This window comes from Chlorocebus sabaeus, chromosome 23 (assembly GCF_047675955.1).
Source record: "Chlorocebus sabaeus isolate Y175 chromosome 23, mChlSab1.0.hap1, whole genome shotgun sequence".
In the NCBI taxonomy this organism is placed as follows: Eukaryota; Metazoa; Chordata; class Mammalia; order Primates; family Cercopithecidae; genus Chlorocebus; species Chlorocebus sabaeus.
The window spans coordinates 74,515,114-74,537,665 of record NC_132926.1 but is presented as its reverse complement, the minus strand read 5'-3'; the positions used below and the strand labels follow the sequence as shown (position 1 = coordinate 74,537,665).

The following is a 22,552-nucleotide window of genomic DNA, read 5'->3' as shown; positions in this document are numbered from 1 at the left end:
AAGGCTGAGAATTACTGCTTCCCTGTGAAATTACACAATTAATCAGGTGCATTATTTCTTTAGGAGATGCAGCCACGTTTGACATTTAGGGATAAAAAGAACAATCCTTTAATTTGTTTCCATTTCACCATTGAGTCTCAGTGGGGTAAAGGAAGCAAAAGGTGACATAATTCCTCATTTTCCCTTAGGAGGTCAGAACTCTACATGCTTCCTCTGTCTTATAATAGCATTCTGAATTCTTAAAAGGAGTACAAATAAAAACTATTTTGGTTTTGAACTTCTTATCTGAGTGTCACAGTCTTTGAAAAATTCAGACAATGGGAAGGGTACTTAGGAGTCTTCAGTTTCTTATGGCTTTATACCATGAATTTCCATCAAGTCCCGATTATTCAGTAACTTTTAAGGTTCCCTTTGCAAACTTTCAAGATGGTCCCAATGTCAAAATCTATTAAGCAGTGATATGTGCCCCACTCTCCTTTTTCACAGACCTGGCATTAATTTCTCTGATTCTTTTAAATGAGTAGTTAAACTAGACTCAACATTTAGTCACTTAACAGGGCATGCATTTCCTTTTAAAATCCATGCTACGTCATCAAATAATATTGTCAACAAATTTAAAAATACTTTTCAATACCCTGTGTTCCTATGAATTGCCTCCTCCATCTTTGATTTCACTCAAACTATGTGAAGTGTGCTGGGCGAAGCCATTACCAGAAGGCAGAGGGACAGGTCTAGCTTCAGCAGCAGCTGAGCTGATGTTGTGCATGCTTGCTCAGAAGGTTAAGAGGGCACCTGGCAGTAAACAACTGTTTTCATAAGAGGAAATTACAATTAACAGAATAATTTCCATAAGTCCCTAAATATCCTCTTTCATGTTCTTTATTTAACCTTCATTTAAGAGCCCTTGAAATTCATTCATGCTTTCCTAAATAATGACTAGGGACAACTTGAAACAGACACAATTCCCTAAACTCATTCTTTAAATAAAAAGGTGCATTATTGAAGCTTCACTAAAGACCTGTGGGAGTACAGAAAGCGAATAGAAGGACTATTTTCAAATAGAGACCTGATATAATCCTTAAAAAATATGCTAGCTTTCAAGTAGAGAAAAATTGTTCCATTCTATTTTCAAAATAAAACTTAAAAAGAAAAACTAAATAGTTTTTGGTGACTAAGATGTACTCTGCATCTGTATCTGGGTACTTACTATTTGACTTTTGTGCCATCTTTATTCTTCTTTAAATTTTTTTAGTATACTTTAAGTTCTAGGTTACATGCGCACAATGTGTAGGCTTGTTACATATGTATACATGTGCCATGTTGGTGTTCTGTACCCATTAACTCGTCATTTACATTAGGTATATCTCCTAATGCTATCCCTCCCCCTCCCCCCACCCCACTTTTCCACTTTAGAAAACGTTAAAATTTGTCAGTTTCCCAACACTGCCTTTCCACTTTTCTGTATTAATACAAGTGTGTCTTAAAATACCACGTACTAGTACACATACTTGAAAAACTAGAGGTGCACTAGTATTTGACCACAGTCCTACAGAACATTTCAGTTATAAACCTCTTCAATCTTAGCGAAGTTGATGCTACAGTAAATAATGCTAAAATAAGATTTCAGTAATCAAAAACATTTTTCAATAACAAAAGTAAAATGCGCACACACACATTGAAGCAAATATTGAGTTTTTCATTGTAAGGAAGTATATTGTACTTACAAGTCATTTCCCCTGCAAGAGTAAAAGACAGTGAACAGTGAAAAAGATTACCTCCTGCTTTGATAATTGTGCCATTCTGACACTCTTCTATTTCAATAAGAAAAACTATGTAAAAAAGGTGATTGGTGTGAACTGTCCGGAGCAAAACAATTCTTAATGTAGATGACTAAAGTAAGGCACTGAAAAACCAGACATCAAAAGGAATGAAGAATTCCTTAGGCATAATAACCCTAGCATAATGCTCCTTAATAATATAGGAAATAGTCTTAAAACTTAATCTTTATGCATTTATGAAATTTTTTACTGAACTAAAATATCAATCTGGGATATTTAAGTTGCCTTAAATTTTCAAAAAATGCAAAACTTTTTGGACTTGGATTACTGAAGTTATTATTTTGGCAGTCAACTGGTTCCTTAAACAATATTTCATCAATTGAGACTCAAAAATCAGAAAAGAGCTGTGATTATTATACCCATTTTACAGAGGAAGGAAGTGAAGCTCAGTGAGGTTAAGTACAGTGCCCAAGGTCACACAGCTAGTAAGAGCACAGAAAGAGGATTCAGACCCAAAGCTACACTTACCAGAGTCTGTGCTTTCTTTAAAAAAAAAAAAAAAAAACCAACAACCACCATGTTCCACTCTCTGCTTTGATGTTATGTATTCCTAGCATATTATTTTTTAAAGTACTAAAATACTAGGGAACTGCTGCAGATGGTGCAGTAAAACTTGTGCCCTATAATTTATCTGCTTTTCTAAAAAAAAAAAAAATTAGAAATTTAAAAAATTAATTGTTTTTTTTTTTGCAATATGTGGCTTATTATAGCATTTATCCATGCAATAAATATTTACTGAGTAACTCTTCTAGATGCTGTTTTCTACAATTTTTCATTGAAACATATAGCTTATCATCAATATTATGGCTAAGCAAATTCTCCATATTATGGAAAACTTGCACTTCTATAAAAAAACTGTATTCTAAATTCTAAACAACTCACCTGCAAATAAGGTTTTGAAACACATCAAATTGTTAAATGAGGATTTTCTTCAAATTAGTTCTGTTTTACTAGTTTTACTGAAGATACTCTTAAAAGGTTAGTCAATAACTGTATTGTACAATCAAATGATTTCTGAAGCTGATCTTGATCATTTTAATAAGATAGTTCTTAGGAAGTTAGGTTACTTTCTTGTGAAAATTATACAGTGCATATTAAAATTGCCTGATGGCTTAAGATAAGACTGCAAACTTTCAATCTAAATACGTAAAGCTGAGAATTAGCAGTTAACCACATACATTTAAGCATCTACATACTATAGATTTTAAAATGATGCCCATAGTAACACTGAATGTCCCAGTAACAACTCAGATATAACAAATGCTGGAAAAATTCTCTGTCTTTTAGTATCATTTTCAGAAAATGATGACTGTCTTCTTTATTATAGATCTCTCATTAAAACATACTAATTCCTGAATCAAGTGTGCAATCGTGATTCAGTCTGGATGGTGACTATACAGGACATTTAAGAATTTCTTAGAAAATGCAACTTTTCTGGTTTCTGAAGTTATCTGAGTTAAAAAGATCAACCCTCTGGGAAGATACAATTGAAATATCTTCTGGAGATGGAAAAGTATCCTTTGGAGAGGAGAAAATGCAAGAATATGTTTAAAATTTATCTTTCTACTATCTGATTCAGGGTTCCTAGGAAGTGTTCATAAAGTAGAATTCTCTAAACAGTAGATATCAAAGTGAGTGCTATTTGTTTCTAATCTGTTTTTTAAAAATATAAAGTGTATTTTTTTCAAGTATAATAGACCCAGGATTTTATCTCTTCACTTTTTCTTTATTTTTATTTTTTCTGAGACGGAGTTTCACTCTTGTTGTTCAGGCTGGAGTGCCATGGAACGATCCCAGCTCACTGCAACCTCTGCCTCCCAGGTTCAAGCAATTCTCCTGCCTCAGCTTCCTGAGTAGCTGGGATTACAGGTATGAGCCACCACGCCCGGCTAATTTTGTATTTTTAGTAGAGATGGGGTTTCTCCAATTTGGTCAGGCTGGTCTTGAACTCCCAGCCTCAGGTGATCCATCCGCCTCAGCCTCCCAAAGTGCTGGGATTATAGGCGTGAGCCACTGCGCCCAGCCCTCTTCACTTCTTTTAGTTGCTTACTCACTTAACTTCCTCCCAGATCAGCTAGTTCTTATCTGTGTGAACCTTTTTCAAATTACCTAACTTTTCTGTGCCTCAGTTTCTTCACCTGTAAATAAGGAAAAAGAACAGTTCTTCATAGTGTTGTTTTGAGATGGTGCCTGAAACAGAGTACACGCTATATAAATTCTAGTTATCCTTACTTATTAAACATCTGCATGTACCAAGCAATATAATACAGGGCAGAAAGCAGGAACAGCTATGAACAACCTACCATAAATATATAATGTCAGGGGTGATAAGAACCTGAGGAAAAATAAAGCAGAGTAAAAGTATAGTGAATGTGGGGTGTTATTTTTATATAGAGAGGTCAGAGTAGCCTCTCGGATAAAGACATTTTTTGAACACAGACCTAAAGAAAGTGAACGCAAGGAACGTGAATGCCTGGGACAATGGGAAGCCGAGGTAGTGGGACAATGAAGTTCCCAGGCCCTGATGTAGGGGTGTACTGGATAGGAGAGGGAGCAGCACGGGCAGCTGAGCAGACAGAATCAGGCAGAGGGTGGTAGCAGAGGAAGTCAGAGGCGGAGGGAATCTGGGAAAGTTCAGCCATGGAGGACCTTGCTGGCCAGGTTAGAGACTGTGGACTTTGGTCTGGGTGAGACAGGAAGTCACTGGAGAGCTCTGACTGAGCAATGCCGTGAGTCGGGAAAACAGGAGCCTGCTGCACTGGTAGAGACCACAGATAATGGTGTCTTGGACAGAGCAGCTGGGAGAGAACTAGTTCAATAACCGTAATACGCCTCTCCACTCTGCATTTTCCCTAAAAATGTACCTTTAACTCTGATTTACTGAACACCTACTAAGCAAGGTATTGACCTGGACCACTGTACAGACATTATCTTTTACCCTAATGCTGCAGACCCTCAGATAAAATCTAATAAAATTAGGATATTAAAGCTCCAAGAATTTCTGAAGTCAATTATAATTACATTATTTTATAGATGGAGAGTTCAAACTCCAGAGAGATGAAATGATTTGCTCAAGATCGTACAGCTAGTTAGGTCAGGAAAAGGACCTGGGACTCAGTTTTCTTTACTTTATAAAAGCATATATTCGAATCAGTGTTTTATGGAATTACAAAGATAACTTATTTCAAGGATTTCCCTTTTCCCATTCTGATGTAAAAATAACAGCAAAACTTCTTTCAAACATGTTCTCATTAGGTTAATATTTAAGAGTATCATTTCTAAAGTGAGTATTTTTTAAGTTTCTAAAAGGAGTATTTAAAAAAAACCAAAAAACAAAAACAGGGTTTTGCTATGTTGCCCAGGCTGGTCTCAATTTCTTGGCTCAAACAATCCTCCTACCTCAGCCTCCCAAACAGCTGGGACTACAGGCACGTGCTACCATATCCAGCTAAAATGTGAATTTTTGAATTTTTAAAAAATTACTGTTTCCTTTAGGAAGTCTCTATAAACAACTATTGCCTTAATCAATTGACTGGCAGTTCTGCAAATCTATCATTGATATAAATACCACCAACTTTCTGTAATTACTTTAGTATGCCAGTCTCTTACCAAAATAACTCCTGTAGATTAAAAACAGTATTTATCAGATTCAGAGATGGCCCCAGTCTACCTTAGCAATAATCAGCAATGATAACAACTTAATATACTATCTGTTCCCATGGAAAGGAGAATATAGCATAGAGTTATTCTTGGGAGTTAAAATAAAGGGACTAGAACTGCAAAGGATGTTTTATTTTTAAAGTAAATTGGAAGCTTCGTTTAGGGTATTTTCAACTACCACATTTTCTTAATTTTATAAAACTCAAAGACATTAAGAAAGAAAGAAATCTGGTTGAGGATAAGGCAAATGTTGATAAGAATCCTCTGACTTGTGTCCTCTCTAAGTAACGAGGTGAATAGCTTGTTATGAAATCCTTTTCTCCCCTTCCTCCAAATCTGTGTTTGTATCTCAATTTTGGCACTCCACAGTTTCCACTATACTTAAGTCTTAAGTCTACTCCTAGTACCATAAAGCAGGATGTTAGCTTTCTTTTTTCTTTCCATTTTATTTTTTATTTTTGAGACGGAGTCTTACTCTGTCATCTAGGCTGAAGTGCAGTGGCTCAATCTCGCTCACTGCAACCTCTGCCACCCTGGTTCTAACGATTCTCCTGCCTCAGCCTCCCAAGTAGCTGGGATTACAGGCTCCTGCCACCGTGCCCAGCTAATTTTTGTATTCTTTTTTAGTAGAGATGGGGTTTCACCATCTTAACTGGGCTGCTCTTGAACTCCTGACCTCGTGATCTACCCACCTAGGCCTACCAAAGTGCTGGGATTACAGGTGTGAGCCACCGTGCCCAGCCTGCTTTCTTTTTTCTAGGAAATGTTAGAAGAGATTTTAAGGCTATGAGGAGCTAAGATGTACTCCTGTCCTAGCAAGAACATTCTGTGAAATTGACTGGTGGGCAGTGAAGCTTGTTCCCGAGATCAGCAATAGAGTTTCTTGTAATGTAGTAAGTGTGAAAATAGCTATTTCCCAATCATCTTGTTCATTCCACACACATTAGGGAAGAGGAAAATTCAACTGAGGGCCAATTCTCCCCTAAGAATCCTTTAGTTTAATTATGACCACAGCACATTAAACGTCTCTAAGACAACCATGTTAGCTCTGCTGCTCCTGACTGCAGTGGTGGAAGAGAGGAAACCCTTTCATTACTAAAAAGACAGGGAAGGATGCCTTTTCAGGTAGAAAACATGGCTGAAAATTCAATTTAACTGAACACCAGGCCACTGTGCTTCTTGTAAATTAACATCTTTTTGCTGCTAATTTTGTGCTATTTTACCTTTCATTAAAAAAAGTAATTCAAGTTAAACTCAGCTGAACAGCAAAAAGCTCTTCATATTTTGAAGCATTTTGGAACAATTACTTTGACGGAAGCCCTTGACAGTTAAATGACTCCGTTAAATGAATGTTATAGAAGTCACATAATGATTTTTAGTGAAATATTGAATTTAACCACAAATGAGAAAAAACCAGTCATAAGCGCTATGGCTATATTTGAATAACATCCTGCTTATGAAGCTGAATGAATTCTATAATTTTTAATAATCAGGCAATCAACTAGTTAGCTGGTGGGTATGTTCCCCATCTTGGTGCTCTCTATTCATTTTTTATTTTTGCTTTTGTTGTTGTTTTTTTAATCTGAGAAGCCATTAAGAAAATTTCAAAACTAGCAAGAATTTTCTCTTAAATTGGTACAGTATTTTACAGTTAGACAATTAATGAGTTGCTGTCCCACAAGTGAAGTCCTCCTCTTTCCTTTTTCTCATTTGCTGAATGAGATTCTTTCACAAAGTAAAAAAGCAACAAAAGTCAAGAACATGCTGCCTGAGAAGTGTGAATTCAGTGTATGCCAGCGCTTCCTGCATCTGTGGGACTCAATATTCCTTTTCTTATTTTATGGATCAAATGTGAGATAGTATCAAGGCTTTTTGCATGTTTTCTCATGACTAATAACTGAAATATGTACTGAAATAATAAAACTGGTACTGTTCAATTTCCTTTTTAAATTCAATTCCAATATAAGTGAGAGTTATTGTGATGGTGAAATCTGACTTATAAAATTCTGTTTTCTGGAAAAGGAGAGGAGCTAGAAATCCCTGTAGACTCAAACCGTGTGAGTTGTGAGTGGGTAGGGACATTTGGACTGAAAAAATGAGTCAGAAAAAAAGAATGTTCTTGTTTGTCTGGCAAGCTGGGGTGAAAGTCGATGCTAAACATACTGAGTGGTATAACTTGGATCTCTACCCACTGCGTGCGGTTGCATTTCCTGATTCTTCCAAGCAGGTGAAGCACAACTGTCTCCATGTTCTCACTACTCCCTGCATTTATCTTCATCATCAGCAACTGTCGATTTATACTTTAATTGCCTATTTACATGTCTGCTCCCCAGTAAAAGGTCACTCCCTAAGAACAGGGAATATCTTTTCATCTTGCATCCCCCAACATTTCTCAGTTCAGATTAAGCTATCCAATAAATGTATTTTTTAACTAGTAAACTTTTAACCTCTTTGGTTGACAGTGAAAATACATGGAAAAGGCCAGATAGTTTAAATATAAATACTAAAGTCCAGATACACAACAAGCTGCTTAAAGTAGCTATTACCTATAATCTTGCTACTCAAAGTGTGGTCCACAGTTCAGTAGCAGCAGCAGCATCTGGGAGCTTCATACATCCAGAATTTCAGGCCCTGCCTTAGACCTCCTGAGTCAGAATGCATTACAAGATCCCCAGATAACGCTATGCACAGTGAAGTTTGAGAAGCATTTACCTTTAACGTATGATAGTAGGATGTCTGAAGAAGTGATGGGTACATAATGGAGAAGAAATAAGGTCAGGGATTCTGATTAATACAGAAGTCTACTGAAAAAGTTTTAGAGCTCCCAGGATAGAGTCACTCAATGCTCACAGGTGGGAAACTTGCTCATACCAGTTCCCTTGGAACCCCTTCTAGACACTTCTTCACAACTCTTTCCTGTTTAAAGACAGAGTTGCTCTTAAAAATGATCTTTTCTCCTTGGTGCAAAGAGAGCATTTATCGTCAGCATGCTGACATTTCCAGGAGTTTTGGCTTCCTCCACTGAAAATGTGGATGATCGAAAGGATATTGCTGACACCTGAATAAGAAATCCAATGACTCCAAGCTATGTAAATTTAATTATTTCCTTTAATTTTTTTCCAGGAGTCTTTTTTTCTTTTCCTGAGCTTTGGAGAAGTCCTGGCAATTTTCATTTAAAAGAAATACAAGTCAGCAGTGGTTCACTGAACAGGCTGACACGTAATTTCATAGGGGGAGAGGCGCTCTGTCTTTAATCTAATTTGTGCTCTCAATTCCCAGCTAATGTATCTAGGGATCCTGATGTATGCATTTACAAGGAGACATCTGTAATGCAGAGTCCAGCTCTCTGCAATTCTCTGAAACATGGGTAAAAAATTAGTCTGGGCTCTTGCAGCTGCCCTACAACACGATAAATCTCTATATACTCACAGATGTAGAAATATTCTCGGCCTGGCCTGAATTCAAATCCTAGAGAAAAGGGAGTGAAGAGCTGGAATTTTTCAGAGAACTTCAGCGGTCCATTTGGAGAGTGAGGCCGGTTACATTCCCATCTCTTGAACCCTTTGGAAGTGTGGTCGCAGGCACTATAGCCATCAAAGTTCACCATGTAGAGGACATAGCGCTCAGTCTTATCTTCTGGGACGGAGTCCTCATAGTGAGGGCAGAAAACGTCCAGGTAGTCATTGATACAGACATCAATGTGGTAGTCACCCCTCTGGAATCTGTTAGAAAAAGAAAAAACGTGATAATTCATAGAGAAGGGGCTTTCTGCTTGGAATCAGTGGTTAAGCTATTCAATAATTCTGGAGCTAAAGCATCTAGTATAGTAAGTTGTTACTGAATGCCATTATGATTTGGGGCATGGTTTGAAATGCTGCAGTTCCCAATCCAAGCCACAAAAAGCCATTTTACAGAGGGATCCCATTATATTTGTTTCAAAATATCCTACAAACTAAGTGCTTTGCTTTCATTTTAAATATTATATTAAATATCACTCTTTCAAACTGTGGAACTCTATAGAGGTACTAATGTGCTGGTTTCCATGTTTCATTATTAAAAATCATATATTAAAACAAAGTTCTTCTATTTTTATAATAGTGTTTCACTTAATAACTATTTTTGAATAAATGAATGAGGAAATTAAAGAACAAATAAATGACTGAATTGTTTTTTTGTTATAGTTGAGGCCATTTTCCACTTTCTACGCAAATGAGAATTAGAGCCATAAAATTGGGAGAATTAGAATCACAACATTTTACAGTTAGAAAGAAAATTCCTAAAACACTTCCATTTTACAGAAAAATAAAAAGACATAAAGATGAAGCAGTGAGTGATGGAGCGAAACCTAGTGTGGAGACTTCGGATCCCAGTTCAGTGCTTTTCTTAGATCTGCTACGTCAGAAACTTATTTTAGTGCATCTCGCTTTCGATGCAGCATCTTTTCCATATTGAGAAAACAACTCATCTAAATCAAATGACTTTTCCCCTCATTTCTTTTAATTCTACAGGTCATGTTTTAGAGCTGGGCTGGTGAGTAATGAAAAGTAATAAGGCCATTGAAAATAGCCAAAGCCATAGAAAATTCATCCTAGTTAAAAATGTACACATGTGAATACACACCCTCCCCACCACAAACACCACACTATCTGCTTCAATTCTCATCTCACAAAAGTCTTGCTTATGTGCTTTAACTAATGTGTCTTTCCCCAGCAGTTGAACAGTATTTCCCAAAACACAGCGATGTGTGAAACAGGAACTGTTACAACTTTCTTAGTCTAAAATCATGGTGGAAAAGCCTACAAAACTCCTTTGTTTTTAGCTGGTGAGGAAATTCTTCTCTGAGCCCTTAGAAGTTTCATCATAAAACTGTTACTGCTGAAAAACAATGCTCATAAAGCCATATAATCTCTGAGCTGGACAGTCTGAGCGTGAACACTTCCCAGTGGCAGTGAGACAGTCTATTCCATTTTTGGACATCTCTAAATGTTGGAAAGTTTCTTCTTATATTCAGCATAAATCCGCTTCTGTGTAATTTCTACCCAATGGTCCTACTTCTGCTGCCTGGAATTACAAAGAACAAATCAAATTCCTCTTCTGCAAGGGAGTCCATAAAACATTTGAAGATGTCAGCTATATCTCTCTGTATCTTCCTTTCTGCAGACATTTGAAAATCTTGATTCCTTTGGTTCTTTCTAGTATAGTTCCCAGGCTCCTCATCATTCTAGATTCTTGCCCTTTCTCATAGCCTCCAGTTTCCCAGTATATTCCCTATAAAATGCTGCACCCGAACATTGACATAAAAACGACCTCTCACAGCTTTGACCAAAGTCCACCCCAGGAGAAATATACCACCTTCTAGCCGGGTACAGTGGCTCACGCCTGTAATCCCAACACTTTGGGAGGCCGAGGCAGGCAGATCACTTGAGTCCAGGAGTTTGAGACCAGCCTGGCCAACACGGCGAAACCCTGTCTCTACTAAAAATACAAAAAATATTACCCAGGCATGGTGGCACATGCCGGTAATCCCAGCTACTTGGAAGGCTGAGGCACAAGAATTGCACAAACCTGGAAGGTGGAGGTTGTAGTGAGCTGAGATCACACCACTGCACTCCAGCCTGGGTGACAGAGTAAGACTCAATCTCAAAAAAGGAAAAAGAAAGAAATATACCACCTTCACTCTGGATGCTAAATATTCATTGATAAGCCAAGATACTCTTCTGAGAGACAACATTGTGAAAAGTGGTGACACCATTCATTTTGACTGAGTAGACCTAGATTTAAGAACTAGATCTGCTGTTGGTTGAGTGAGAGATTCATAAATCATTCTGAGCCCCAGTTTCCTCATATGTAAGTTGGACTAATCATGAGAACCTGCCTTCCTGGCCTCCTGTGGCTGCTTCAAGCCTTAGATAAGGAAATGTATGGAAAGAACTGTGTAGATGTAAACCACTGTTACCATCATCAGGATATACCGAAGCATATGAAAATAAGTAAATAAAATATGTATTTAAAAATAATACCAGTAAGAACATATAACAGATAAAAATAATATCTATATTCCCCTTTTAAAAATCCAAAAGGAAAATCATATAGAAATGTTAAATTCTGTCCTTAAATGTCAAATGATCCACAGAAACTCCACTTGACCCTTGCTCTTGAAAAGCAGCATGCTGATTTACACAAGAGAAATAAGGAAAAATTCTCAGAATATTCACTTTTCAGCTAGAGGATCCCAAAATACATAACCATTTTTTTAAAAAAACTGAAAACACTCGGAAGTATTTATATTTGCAGTGATCACGGGTTTACTTTTTCTTCATTACTAGCAGACAACGATTTGTCAAGATGCAAGGAAAGCCTGTGTTGCTTTTAAAAGATTTTTGAACATCAAGGTAACATCACTGCCAAAGTACAGAGAAAAGACACTGCAAGGTTCAGATAAAAGGGTGCTGGGATATGAAGCATCAGCACTCAGAGTAGCCTGACAGTTTTGGATAACAGCCAGACAAGAACTGCAGCAGAAGGCAATGCCCAGATGCACTTTATATTATTATATTATTATTATAGATTTTAAAGAGATTCAAGGGGGAAGTTTTTTCTTTCCCTAAGTGTCACTCATTTTAGCTTCTACTAGCATTTGGCACTGCTCAAAGTGAAAGTAAAAATTAAAACTGCCATTGTCTGGACCCATTCTGCTACTCCTTTATTCTACAATTCCTTTATTCCACAACTGAAAACAAAAAAGGCAGTTTCTTGATGCCTAAAACTCTTCTCTCCTTTCCTAACTTTTATCCCTGTTAATGTGCTAAATTTTTACTAAAGCAAACTGTGAAGTTGAAGACACATTCTACTTTGTGTTGACCAGCTATCCCTTCTGGTGACATTTTATTTTGCATGGAGTGTTAAGTGAATTACTGTGGTACCTATTTTAAACATGCGATTGCCCCAGAAATTACTATTTCTTTTTTTTTTTTTTTTTTTTTTTGAGAGGAGTCTCGCTCTGTCACCAGGCTGGAGTGCAGTGGTGCGATCTCAGCTCACTCAACCTCCACCTCCATAGTTCAAGCAATTCCCCTGCCTCAGCCTCTTGAGTAGGAGGGATATAGGCACGCGCCACCACACCCAGCTAATTTTTGTATTTTTAGTAGAGACAGGGTTTCACCATGTTGGCCAGAATGGCCTCGATCTCCTGACCTCGTGACCCGCCCAGCTCAGGCTCTCCTAATCCTAAATGCTAGGATTACAGGTGTAAGCCACTGTGGCCGGCCACAATTACTATTTCTATCCTTTTAGCCATACGACAAAGAAAAGATGATGATTCACTATAGAATCAATTTACACTTTTGTTTCAGATCTTAAATTTGTATAGTTTACTAATGTAAATTTCAAAGGGTGGACAATATAAATATTTTAAAAATGACAAATTGGAACTCATAAAATGTATCTACATAATGTACTCAAGTATAATCCAAAGAAAAGTTTAGGATCAGATATGCTAATGCTATTAGGTTGGTGCAAAAGTAATTGTAGTTTTTGCCTTAATATATCAAATCATGTTCTCTGGGTATAAAGTCGAATGGAAAAATTCTTTTGGGCCATACTGTGAAGGGGCACACAAGTTGGCTAATATTAGAGTGCTTATTATGTTACATTCATTATCTCAATGTAATCTCTATTACAATGCCACAGAATAGCCACTATTATTACTATACCCATTTAAAGATGAGGAAATTCAGATTAAGAAGTCAAGCAACGTGCCCAATATTACACAAGTAGTAAAGAAAAAGGAAGGCAGAATTCAAACCCAGTCTGACCTCAGAACCAAAGCTCTTCACTTTTCCATTTTGTGAGAGATTAAATTGCTAGAGCCAAGTCCTTAGGTCAGCTCTGTATTCCTCCAGAGGGACCCATTTTCATTCTTGATGAGGTTTCAGTTCTTTCCTTCATTCACTGATGCAACAAACATTTGCTGCATCCAGGATCTGCTATGTGCTTTACATATGTTATCGTATGAAATCCTCCAAACAACCCTATTGTGTAGTTTTAATTAGTTTCACTTTACCAATGAGGAGAGGACATTCAGAGAGGGCACTGTCCAACTTTTTATAGCTAATAAATAGCAGAATTAGGATCTGAACTCAAGTCTTACATGGTTCTGAAGCATATTCTTGCCCTCCTAACCACAATGGTTCCAAAGCTTCACCAGCTATAGTAACGACCCTCTTAAGAGTTTGGGTTACCTTTATATTTACACTGATCTTCTAGCATAGCATTGCAGCAAGGTGTCCCAGCCCTACTGTCTCCTCCATGAGGTTTGTTCCAAACTCCTAAACTGGAAAGCTGAGAGGTGTGTCAACATTTAGAATAAGCCTCAGATTGCAGGGTTAGCTCCTGACTCATCCTTTCACAGAATAACATGTCAGCAGCCATTCACATAAAGGGATCTTTTTTCCATCAGGAAACAGCTTTCATGAGCTCTAGCTCATATTAAAAGAGGAAACTGACATCTAGGAAGACTGATTCTGCATGCCAATATTTACAAATGCCATGGGTAACACAGCCATTGCTTTAACACATTTGTAAATTTCTTGGAAATTTTCTTGTAAATGTCTTCTCTTTGTGTCTTATTCTTAATTCCATCCATTGTATCAGCAGTTCTATACCTCTCTCTGAGATCACCACATAATTTTAACTATAAGACAATCTGGCTCTATACCAAGCCAGCAATAATTACAATACAATCTCTACTAAATTATCACAGTGCTTCACAATGTAAAAGCACGCTCAGTTACCATACTTAGAAAAGCAATTGTGTTTGAGTAAAACAATTACTGCGCTGCCTGGTTTCACAGTGCAAAAGTCTCAAGAGTCAAGAAACATCTCATATGCACAAAAAAATGGTCCCTGCTCCCCACCAGACTGCATGGCCACTTAGGTCAATGTTCTGTGAAAATAAATAGTTGACCCTTGAGCAACATGGGTTTGAACTGCATGGATCCACTTACATGTGGACTTGCTTCTACCTGTGCCACCCCTGAGACAGCAAGACCAATCCCTCTTCATCCTCAGTCTACTCAATGTGAAGACAAGGATGAAGACTTGTAGGATGATCCACTTCCACTTAAAAAGACTAAATATATTTTCTCTTCCTTATGATTTTATTAATAACATTTTCTTTTTTCTAGCTTACTTGATTATAAGAATACAGTATATAATATGTTTAACATACAAAATATGTGTTAATTGACTGTTATATTAATGGCAAGGCTTCCAAGCAAACGTAGGCTATTAGTAGCTAAGGTTTTCAGGAGTCAAAAGTTATACCTGGATTTTCAACTACATGCAGGGTCAGTGACCTTAACCTCTCACGTTGTTCAAGGATAAACTTCATATTATATGTACTCTATTATGGCAAGAATACATTGTACACATTTATCAAAATTTGGCAGTAGACTGGTTCAGAATCAATGTCATATATATTACGAAAGCGTAATTTTAGTTAATTTAGGAAAATAAAATTCAGCATGGCAACTAGTCCTTTGCAATCATCTCAAATACCAAAAATGAATTATGTACTTTACGGTAGGTTCTTGATGAACCAGAGGCCACCTGGAGCATTAGATAAAAAGCACATTTCCAGGGCTATTGACAGCAAAAGTAACAACTGAAGCTGGGATTAGAGCTGAAAAGTGTGCTTCTGGAAAGTGTGTTTGTTTCTCAGTGTTTACCTATGACATTCCATTGTATGCTGAATAAATTTTAATTTTCAATTTAAAGCCACTGTTAATATCTCTCCCTTGCTGAGCATGGTGGCTGATACCTATAACCCTAGGACTTTGGGAAGCTGAAGTGGGAGGATCACTTGAGCCCAGGAGCTTGAGATCAGCCTGGGCAATACAGTGAGACTCCATCTCCATAAAACATTTTTTTTTTTTTTAATTAGCCAAGCATAGTGGTGTGTGCTTGTAGTCCCAGCTACTCAGGAGGCTGAGGCAGGAGGATCCCTTGAGCCTCAGAGGCAGAGGTTGTAGTGAACTGAGATTGTGCCACTGCACTCCAGCCTGGGCAACAGAGCAAGACCCTATCTCAAAAAAAGAAAAAATAATTGCTCCCTGTACTGAACCTGTCTGCAAGAAGTAAGTCATGACTTGAGTCTCAGAATTCAGATGAAATAAAGAAAAGAGAAGTGAGGTAACAGTTGATAACTACCTTTTCATTTAGATCTCACCAGTGTGCCCTCAACTTTCTACTGAGTGAGGAAGCAAAGCACTGTTTGAAGACATTAGGTAGCCTAAGCCATAAGAGCTTTGTCCTCCAAAGTACTTCATTTTCAAACCTGGGTGACTGCAAAAGGTACATCTACTACTTAAATAGTCTAGGTCCTTTACTAGTCTCAAGTGTAAGTTCTCAATGTACTCTGACCCTGTCTCTTGGTTCCTCTTTACTAAGGTAAGTAGATATCACCTCACCTTTCTTCCTTATGATTTTCATGGTGCTGATCTGACTTCCTCCTCAACACCACACTCTACTATTGTGGATATTGACAGCTGGGGAGGCCACATTGAAAGGACACTCAGGCAGTGCCCTGGGCTTCAGGCTGCAGAGGAGCAGCACCATAATCCTCCTTCTCTGAGTTCATCTTTAGCCACTTTGCCCTGCAGTATTCCCCCTTTTATTCCATCCTCATTTGCTAAAGCCAAAATGTATTTCATTTTAGTAGCTGGAAAAGGAAGGGTATGGTGCATATTTAAAATGTTCTAAATTGGCCTTTAGCATATGTTGCTGGCACAGCAGAGAGCCTGCTTCCAGGGAAATATGTACGGAGGTATTTTATCAAGCAGCTCCTGAGTGAAGTTTCTTCACTCCATAAATATAGAAACAGCATTACTGAAAGGAGACAGTGTTATTAGAGGTTAGGAAGCTGTGAGATACTTTCATCCCCCTTCACATTATGTTTTAAAGAATTCAATAATGAAAATGTTATTTCTCATGAACTGGATAGTTATTACATTTTAAATGTATTTTAATCTGTCAAAGAGGTGATTGTTTTAATATTCCTACTTGAACAGAAATCCAATGTCACTTCTTTAATTATAAGGCAACCTAATGTATTACATTCTGAAATTGAAATGTAAAAGAAGGATATGATTTATGGTCAAAGATTAAGCAAATTTATCAGCTTAGGGTTCCTCCAAAATTTTAAACTAATTCTAGAGTGAATGTTTCTTGGGAGCACTGTCTTCAAATTCTACTATTATTGATTTAAAGGCTAATTTCAGAATAAGATGTCTGTTTTTAACTAGTATAATTTTTCATTTGTCCCAAAAGGGGCTAATGGGTCCTGCAACAGATATGGGTTTGGTTTATAAATATGTTTTTGTGAGGAGATGGGCAGGACAGCAGTCTCTGTTGTATAACATGCTGCTTCTTGCCTCCTTCTGTTATTCCTTTCAGCACAGAATGCAAGCCTTATGGCTTTCCTATTCTAAATCTGAAGATGCTCTTTTTTTTTTTTTTTTTTTTTTGCTTTTCTGCAGAGGTTAAAGCATGGAATACAAACAGCAAATCAAACTCAGGATAGATAAATAATACTAGTATCACTGAGGGCTGAACAAATATTTGTTTTGTTAATTTTCAATTTCTCTTCTCTCTCATGGACTGAAACATGTCTGTCTTTCAGATGTATTGGTAATCAGCCTCCATGTTCAGCTCTGAGACAACAGGAGTCATGGATAGTTTCACTGTTACCACGCCAGGTGTAAAGGCTGAATGAGATATTATATGATGACCAAAACACATAATTTCAGACCAATCCAGCTCTTCCAGGCTTTAGAACATGCTAAAAACAATGAATATTCCTAGAGAAGTGAAGGTTAACAAGTTAAAAAAAAATTCAAGGATAAATTTCAAAGATGTTTCCTACTTATTTTGCAGCAGAAATGCAGTATGCTACAATATATACTGACAAAATGTTTGGAACCTTGAGTTGGTGCTGTGTTTATCCATTAATGAAAGTTCCAACAGAGTTCTTGTACATGCATGTTTTGATAATTATAAATTCTGCAGCATAAGAGTTTTACCTTGAGTTCAGTAACTGTTGATGATGATAAGAAGACATCATTTTCTTAGCCAAATATTTAGAATTCATCAGCAGTTTATTATACTACGCTGTCACTTTTTTTCTTGTATGTATGTGTGTACACTTTAAAAGCAAAACATTTAAAAATCCCACAATACTAATTACTTATATCAGATAGATGGATAAAACTCACATAGCTTTTGCCTGTTGCTTTTCTACTACAAGTCATGTCAATCTGAATGACTTTTTAAAACTGGTATCTCCCACGAATTGCACCTGTTTCATATACAGGGCCCACAAAATGTTCTCTCCTCCAGTGTTTTAACTCATTTGGAGTTTGTTTTATTAACTTGATGGAGGAGCTTCAAAGGAAAGAAAGCATTAAATTGGCAGAGCCTAATCAAGACTTTCCCTCAGGAAGGGGCTGGAAGCTTTGGGTGACAGTCTAATTGCTTCTAAGCCCCCAAAGAGGCCTCGGGCATGGAGTAAGAGTGTGTCAACGTCAACAGGCCAAGGCAGCCAAAGCATTAACCAGGCAGAGTTCTAAAGACCTAACACATCACAGATCACTTCAAATGGTTTTCAAAAGGAGATTTTAAAGAAATAGTTAATGTCTGGCAATCGGTATAGCCCTAACAGAGGTCACTCCCACAATGCAAAACAAGCTCTTCCTCCACTCTTGCTGGCTGGGAGCTTCCTATCAAAGCTGTACTTCAGGTCTTAAGCCAGTAGAGTTTTATATCCCCCACCCCCAACTTCAAGCACATGGAGCAGAACACCTGCCACATACACACAGACCCAGCAAAAGGACATACAGGAAACCATCATATAGGCTATCTAGCCACTGTCCAAGGAGAACAGAATTAAACAAACTGATTCTGTTCAGGGGATGTGGGAGTCAATCAAATAAGCTAGCTGTCAAACTGCTTACTTCCATATAGCCGTTTTGTATCTTCCAGATACAAAAAAGAGAGTTACCTAGCAGAATTTCAGGCTATTCACAGTTTCAAAAATAATAATAATAACCAAAGGGTAATAGTAAATCTCTTTTTTATTGACCAACTCAAGGAGAGATTTTTGGAAAACAGTGATTTAATAGTTCTTAAGTACTTGGTGTGCAAAGAGTGAACTAAATATTTGTATTATGGGTTGATGATAACTTACTGGAATCATTACAATCTAAATCTGAAATTTAGCCCAGACTTCTAAAAAATTGAGATATCTGATAATCTATTAATTTATTAAGCAAACAAAAAACAATAAATCGGAAGAAAGAAAATACATGTGTTTTATGACTTTCTTTTATGTTTGATCTTCATCAGACAAGGGGAAGCATATATTTAGTAATGCTAGGGCATAGTAATAATAATAATAATGTTTTCCTACAAAACTGTAGACAATAAAGCAGAAATTGTGGCTGTTTCTATGGAAATTGGCATGTGCAAGGTAATTACTTCTATTTGGCCGGTTAGGACCTTGTGAGCAGTTGGATACAAATCTGGGACTGGGAATGAGGCTAATACAAAGAAAAGAGCTCTGCAGTCATTAGAAACGAGGTGGTGGTCATAGTCATAAAAAGTACTGAATTCATCCGAAGTCAGTGTATAGATTTAGATGAAAACTGGGACTCTGCTGAATGCAAATTGCTGCAATTATTACTATACTATTTTTATATAGACTTTTTTATGTATAGATCTCCTTGAAGATAGTGATGGTGTTTACTTGTCTCTGTATCCCCAACACTTAGCACAATGTTTGCACACAGTAGTGACTACATAGATGTTCGATGAGGAGGAATTGTAGCTGAAGGGTAGTGATGCTTAGAAACAGAAGAACTGTGAAAAACATCCAATAATCTCTTCCTGTGTTCTGGGTACCTGTATAAAATTTTGAGAGAAGCTAAATATTATAAACAAAGGTCAAGATCAGGAAACAAAATAATGGCAGGCTGCAAAAAGGAAAATGATAATCAGGACTGTTGTTAAAGCAATGCTAGAAAATTATGCCTAACCAAGTAGATAACTTAAGCACCTAAGGCAGAATGAAAGTTTCTCTCTTGTCATTAAGTCCTCTATTCAATTACCATTTATCGGGGTAATTAAACACTGGAAAGTGATGCCAGGCTAATTGTTAGATTATGATAATTACACGTCTTTGCTATGCTACAGCTGATCAAAATAAGATGTGGTCCCGTGCACTTAGCCAAAGCTGCTCTGTAATCGTCAGACTTTTGTACAGAGCTAGGACATTTATTACTAATTCATTATAAATCAGGCGGAGAAGCTTATTATTTGTAATGCTTCTACCACCCCCCCCCCCCACCCCCTACAGCCTCCTGAAACAAGACTCGCAAAAGGTTAAGCACAAACTTCTGCCTCTCATTGGCCCATTTCCATCCCAATTACACAGCTGAGCAGCATTAGGTGCCTCTATTTGAGAGGGTTCATCAGGCTGCTTCACAAACATCCTGCAACCGCCTATCACATTGGCAGAAACATCCAAGACTCCTTTTCAGCCCCTGCCAACCACTGTTTTGCTCTCAGTTGTGTCCCAGCAACCATGAGTTGGAAATACAGAGGCTCCTTTGGTTTTGGGGCTCCCTCCTGCTCAGGTTAGGCCTCAACCAGGCTGAGATACGACCAGGGGTTTGCTCCAGTTAGCAGGAGTCATGGGGAATACAGACTGTTCTCCACCTACCTGACATCCACTCTCTGTTCTTCAAGCCAGGGTCAGGAGAGGAAACCAACATTCTCAGGATCCCACCAAAGTCACTTCAAAGCTACCAAATAGACTCGAATCTTTGGAGAAAAAGACTAGAACCAATGCATTGTCCTTGGGCTTTACAAGGCCAGAGTCCCTGGCATATCTGGGGTTTAGAAATCTCTCCTTCCATCTCTGTACTAACTGCTCCAGGCCACTGTTGGAAGGTGGGAAGGCACACAGGTATTTTATATTCTTGATTTGGCTTTATCCTGGGACTTTTGGGGTCCTCCCTGCAACCATCATCAGAATGTGTTAACATGAGCCACTGTGAGGTGGAGAAAGCATAGAGCATCAGGTTAAAAGTTTAGTAACTGCTAAAACATTTATGTCATGGTATGGCTCTCTATTTTAGGATTTTTTTTTTTCTCATTATTTTAGTAGTGTTACAGACTGAATGTTTGTCTCCCCCACCCTAATTCATGTTTAAGCCCTAACCCACAATGTGATTGCATTTGGAGACAGGTCTTTTTTGGAAGTAATTAAGGTTAAATGAGGTCACAAGGGTGGTGCCCTAATCCAACAGGATTAGTGTCCTTATATGAATAGACAGCACAGAGCTCACTCTCCTTCTGCCATGTGAGGACTCAGTGAGAAGATGGCTGCCCCAAGAGAGCCCACACCAGAAACCAACTCCTGCTGGACCTTGGTCTGGGACTTCTAGCCTCCAGAACGGTGAGAAAATAAATCTCTGTTGTTTAAGCCACAGGGTCTATGGTAGTTTGTTATGGAAGTCTGAGTAGACTAATATGAGCAGTTTAACATTAAATTAGGGATGCAGTGGGGGACAGGGTGGTTTTGAATTACATTGCTCTCAGTGACTTCAGATATATATAAACATCAATAAAAAACAGCTAAGTAAAAATGGCCAGAAAGGAAGGGAGCAAGGGGGAAGGAAGATGGCAGAGTTATGCCACTACCAGCACTTCTCATGATACCCTGCACATGGGAGAGACTCAATATCCACTTGCCGCTCTGAGTAAATGCCTGCTCTGAGGCGAGAAGGCATGCTATTTTTCTAAATAAGCATAGTTTCACCTCTGAAATTAACTCATGGCACTACAAAAACGACTGTATTATCACCTGGCAACTGTGTTATCTCACTGTTTCAGCAAGGCTTTTGCCCAGAGATAGAATGAAGGGTGTTACAGAAAAGTCACATATTCCATTTTACCCTTCCTTGACCCTGGAAATTAAAACAAAATATGCCACCACCCTTCAACAATTGTATTAAGTGCATTCTAGGGGCAAAAGAAACCATGAGGTACTTTGTTAACACCAGAATACATGAAACTGTCATTTCATGCACACATTTATTGGTGGCCTGTGGTTTAGACTGGGGAGCTGGGGAACAAAGGTACTTCAGTTCATCACATAAAAATGGTTTTGCACTACTTAGTATTATTATTTCCTCCCCACACTCATTAAAAGGATATCCATTCATACAGCTGGATCCTCTATTTACTTTTATAGCCTGGACCACAGAAAGATATATGCAAGAATAATGCAATCATAAAAAATAAGAAACTAATTGCTCCATCCCAAGGAAACATAAGGGGGAGAAAGAAATAAACAATTCACCATTTATTTCTCAGAAATAAATCTAAGCACTTCAGAGGATTCTCAAGCACTACAATATTTCTACCTACTTAAATGCTTGTCTATCTCAATGACAGAGAATATAGTTGTTTTTCTTTTTCCACCTTTCATCTTAATAAACTCTTACTTTCAAAATGTCTACCTTGGAAAAGAACTATAGTTCAAAGCAAGTGCACATGATCTTCCTATTGAACTTGCAGAATTTTTGGTATTGCTAGAAGCTTTGAATGAGCTACTTGTGTGGACTGCAAGGTTTCAGAGGGAAGGTTAATGCCAAGACACAAAGAGGATGAAATAAGCAGATGATAATGGGCACTCCATGCCCATGACAACTCAGCACTGTGAGCTTTGAGAAGACAGGGTCGCAACTTACTTTCTTCAGTACTCAGTAGTGCAATCCCAGATCCCAAAGTTTCACGATGTACACATTAACATTTTATTGCTGCTCACACTGTTCAAGGCAGACAGAAAGAGAGGATGTGAGCTATTTTTGGTCACAAACTCAGTGTTGATGAGCTGGGTCAAAAAACAACACAGGATTTACAAAACCTATGGGAGATATTAAATGAGATTGGGAGTAAGCACAGAATCTGTATGCAATGTGAGGGTAAATGTT

General features: G+C 37.8%; 1 protein-coding gene across 2 annotated transcripts in view; it reads right to left on the bottom strand.

Annotated features, from left to right (window-relative positions):
- EFNA5 (ephrin A5) overlaps nt 1-22,552 on the bottom strand; it is a 294,051-nt gene that overhangs the window by 41,187 nt on the left and 230,312 nt on the right. For both annotated transcript variants that reach the window (XM_008014092.3, XM_008014091.3), the window contains exon 2: nt 8,928-9,220. In XM_008014092.3, coding sequence (XP_008012283.1) covers nt 8,928-9,220 — 293 coding nt within the window. The remainder of the gene's footprint in view (nt 1-8,927; nt 9,221-22,552) is intronic.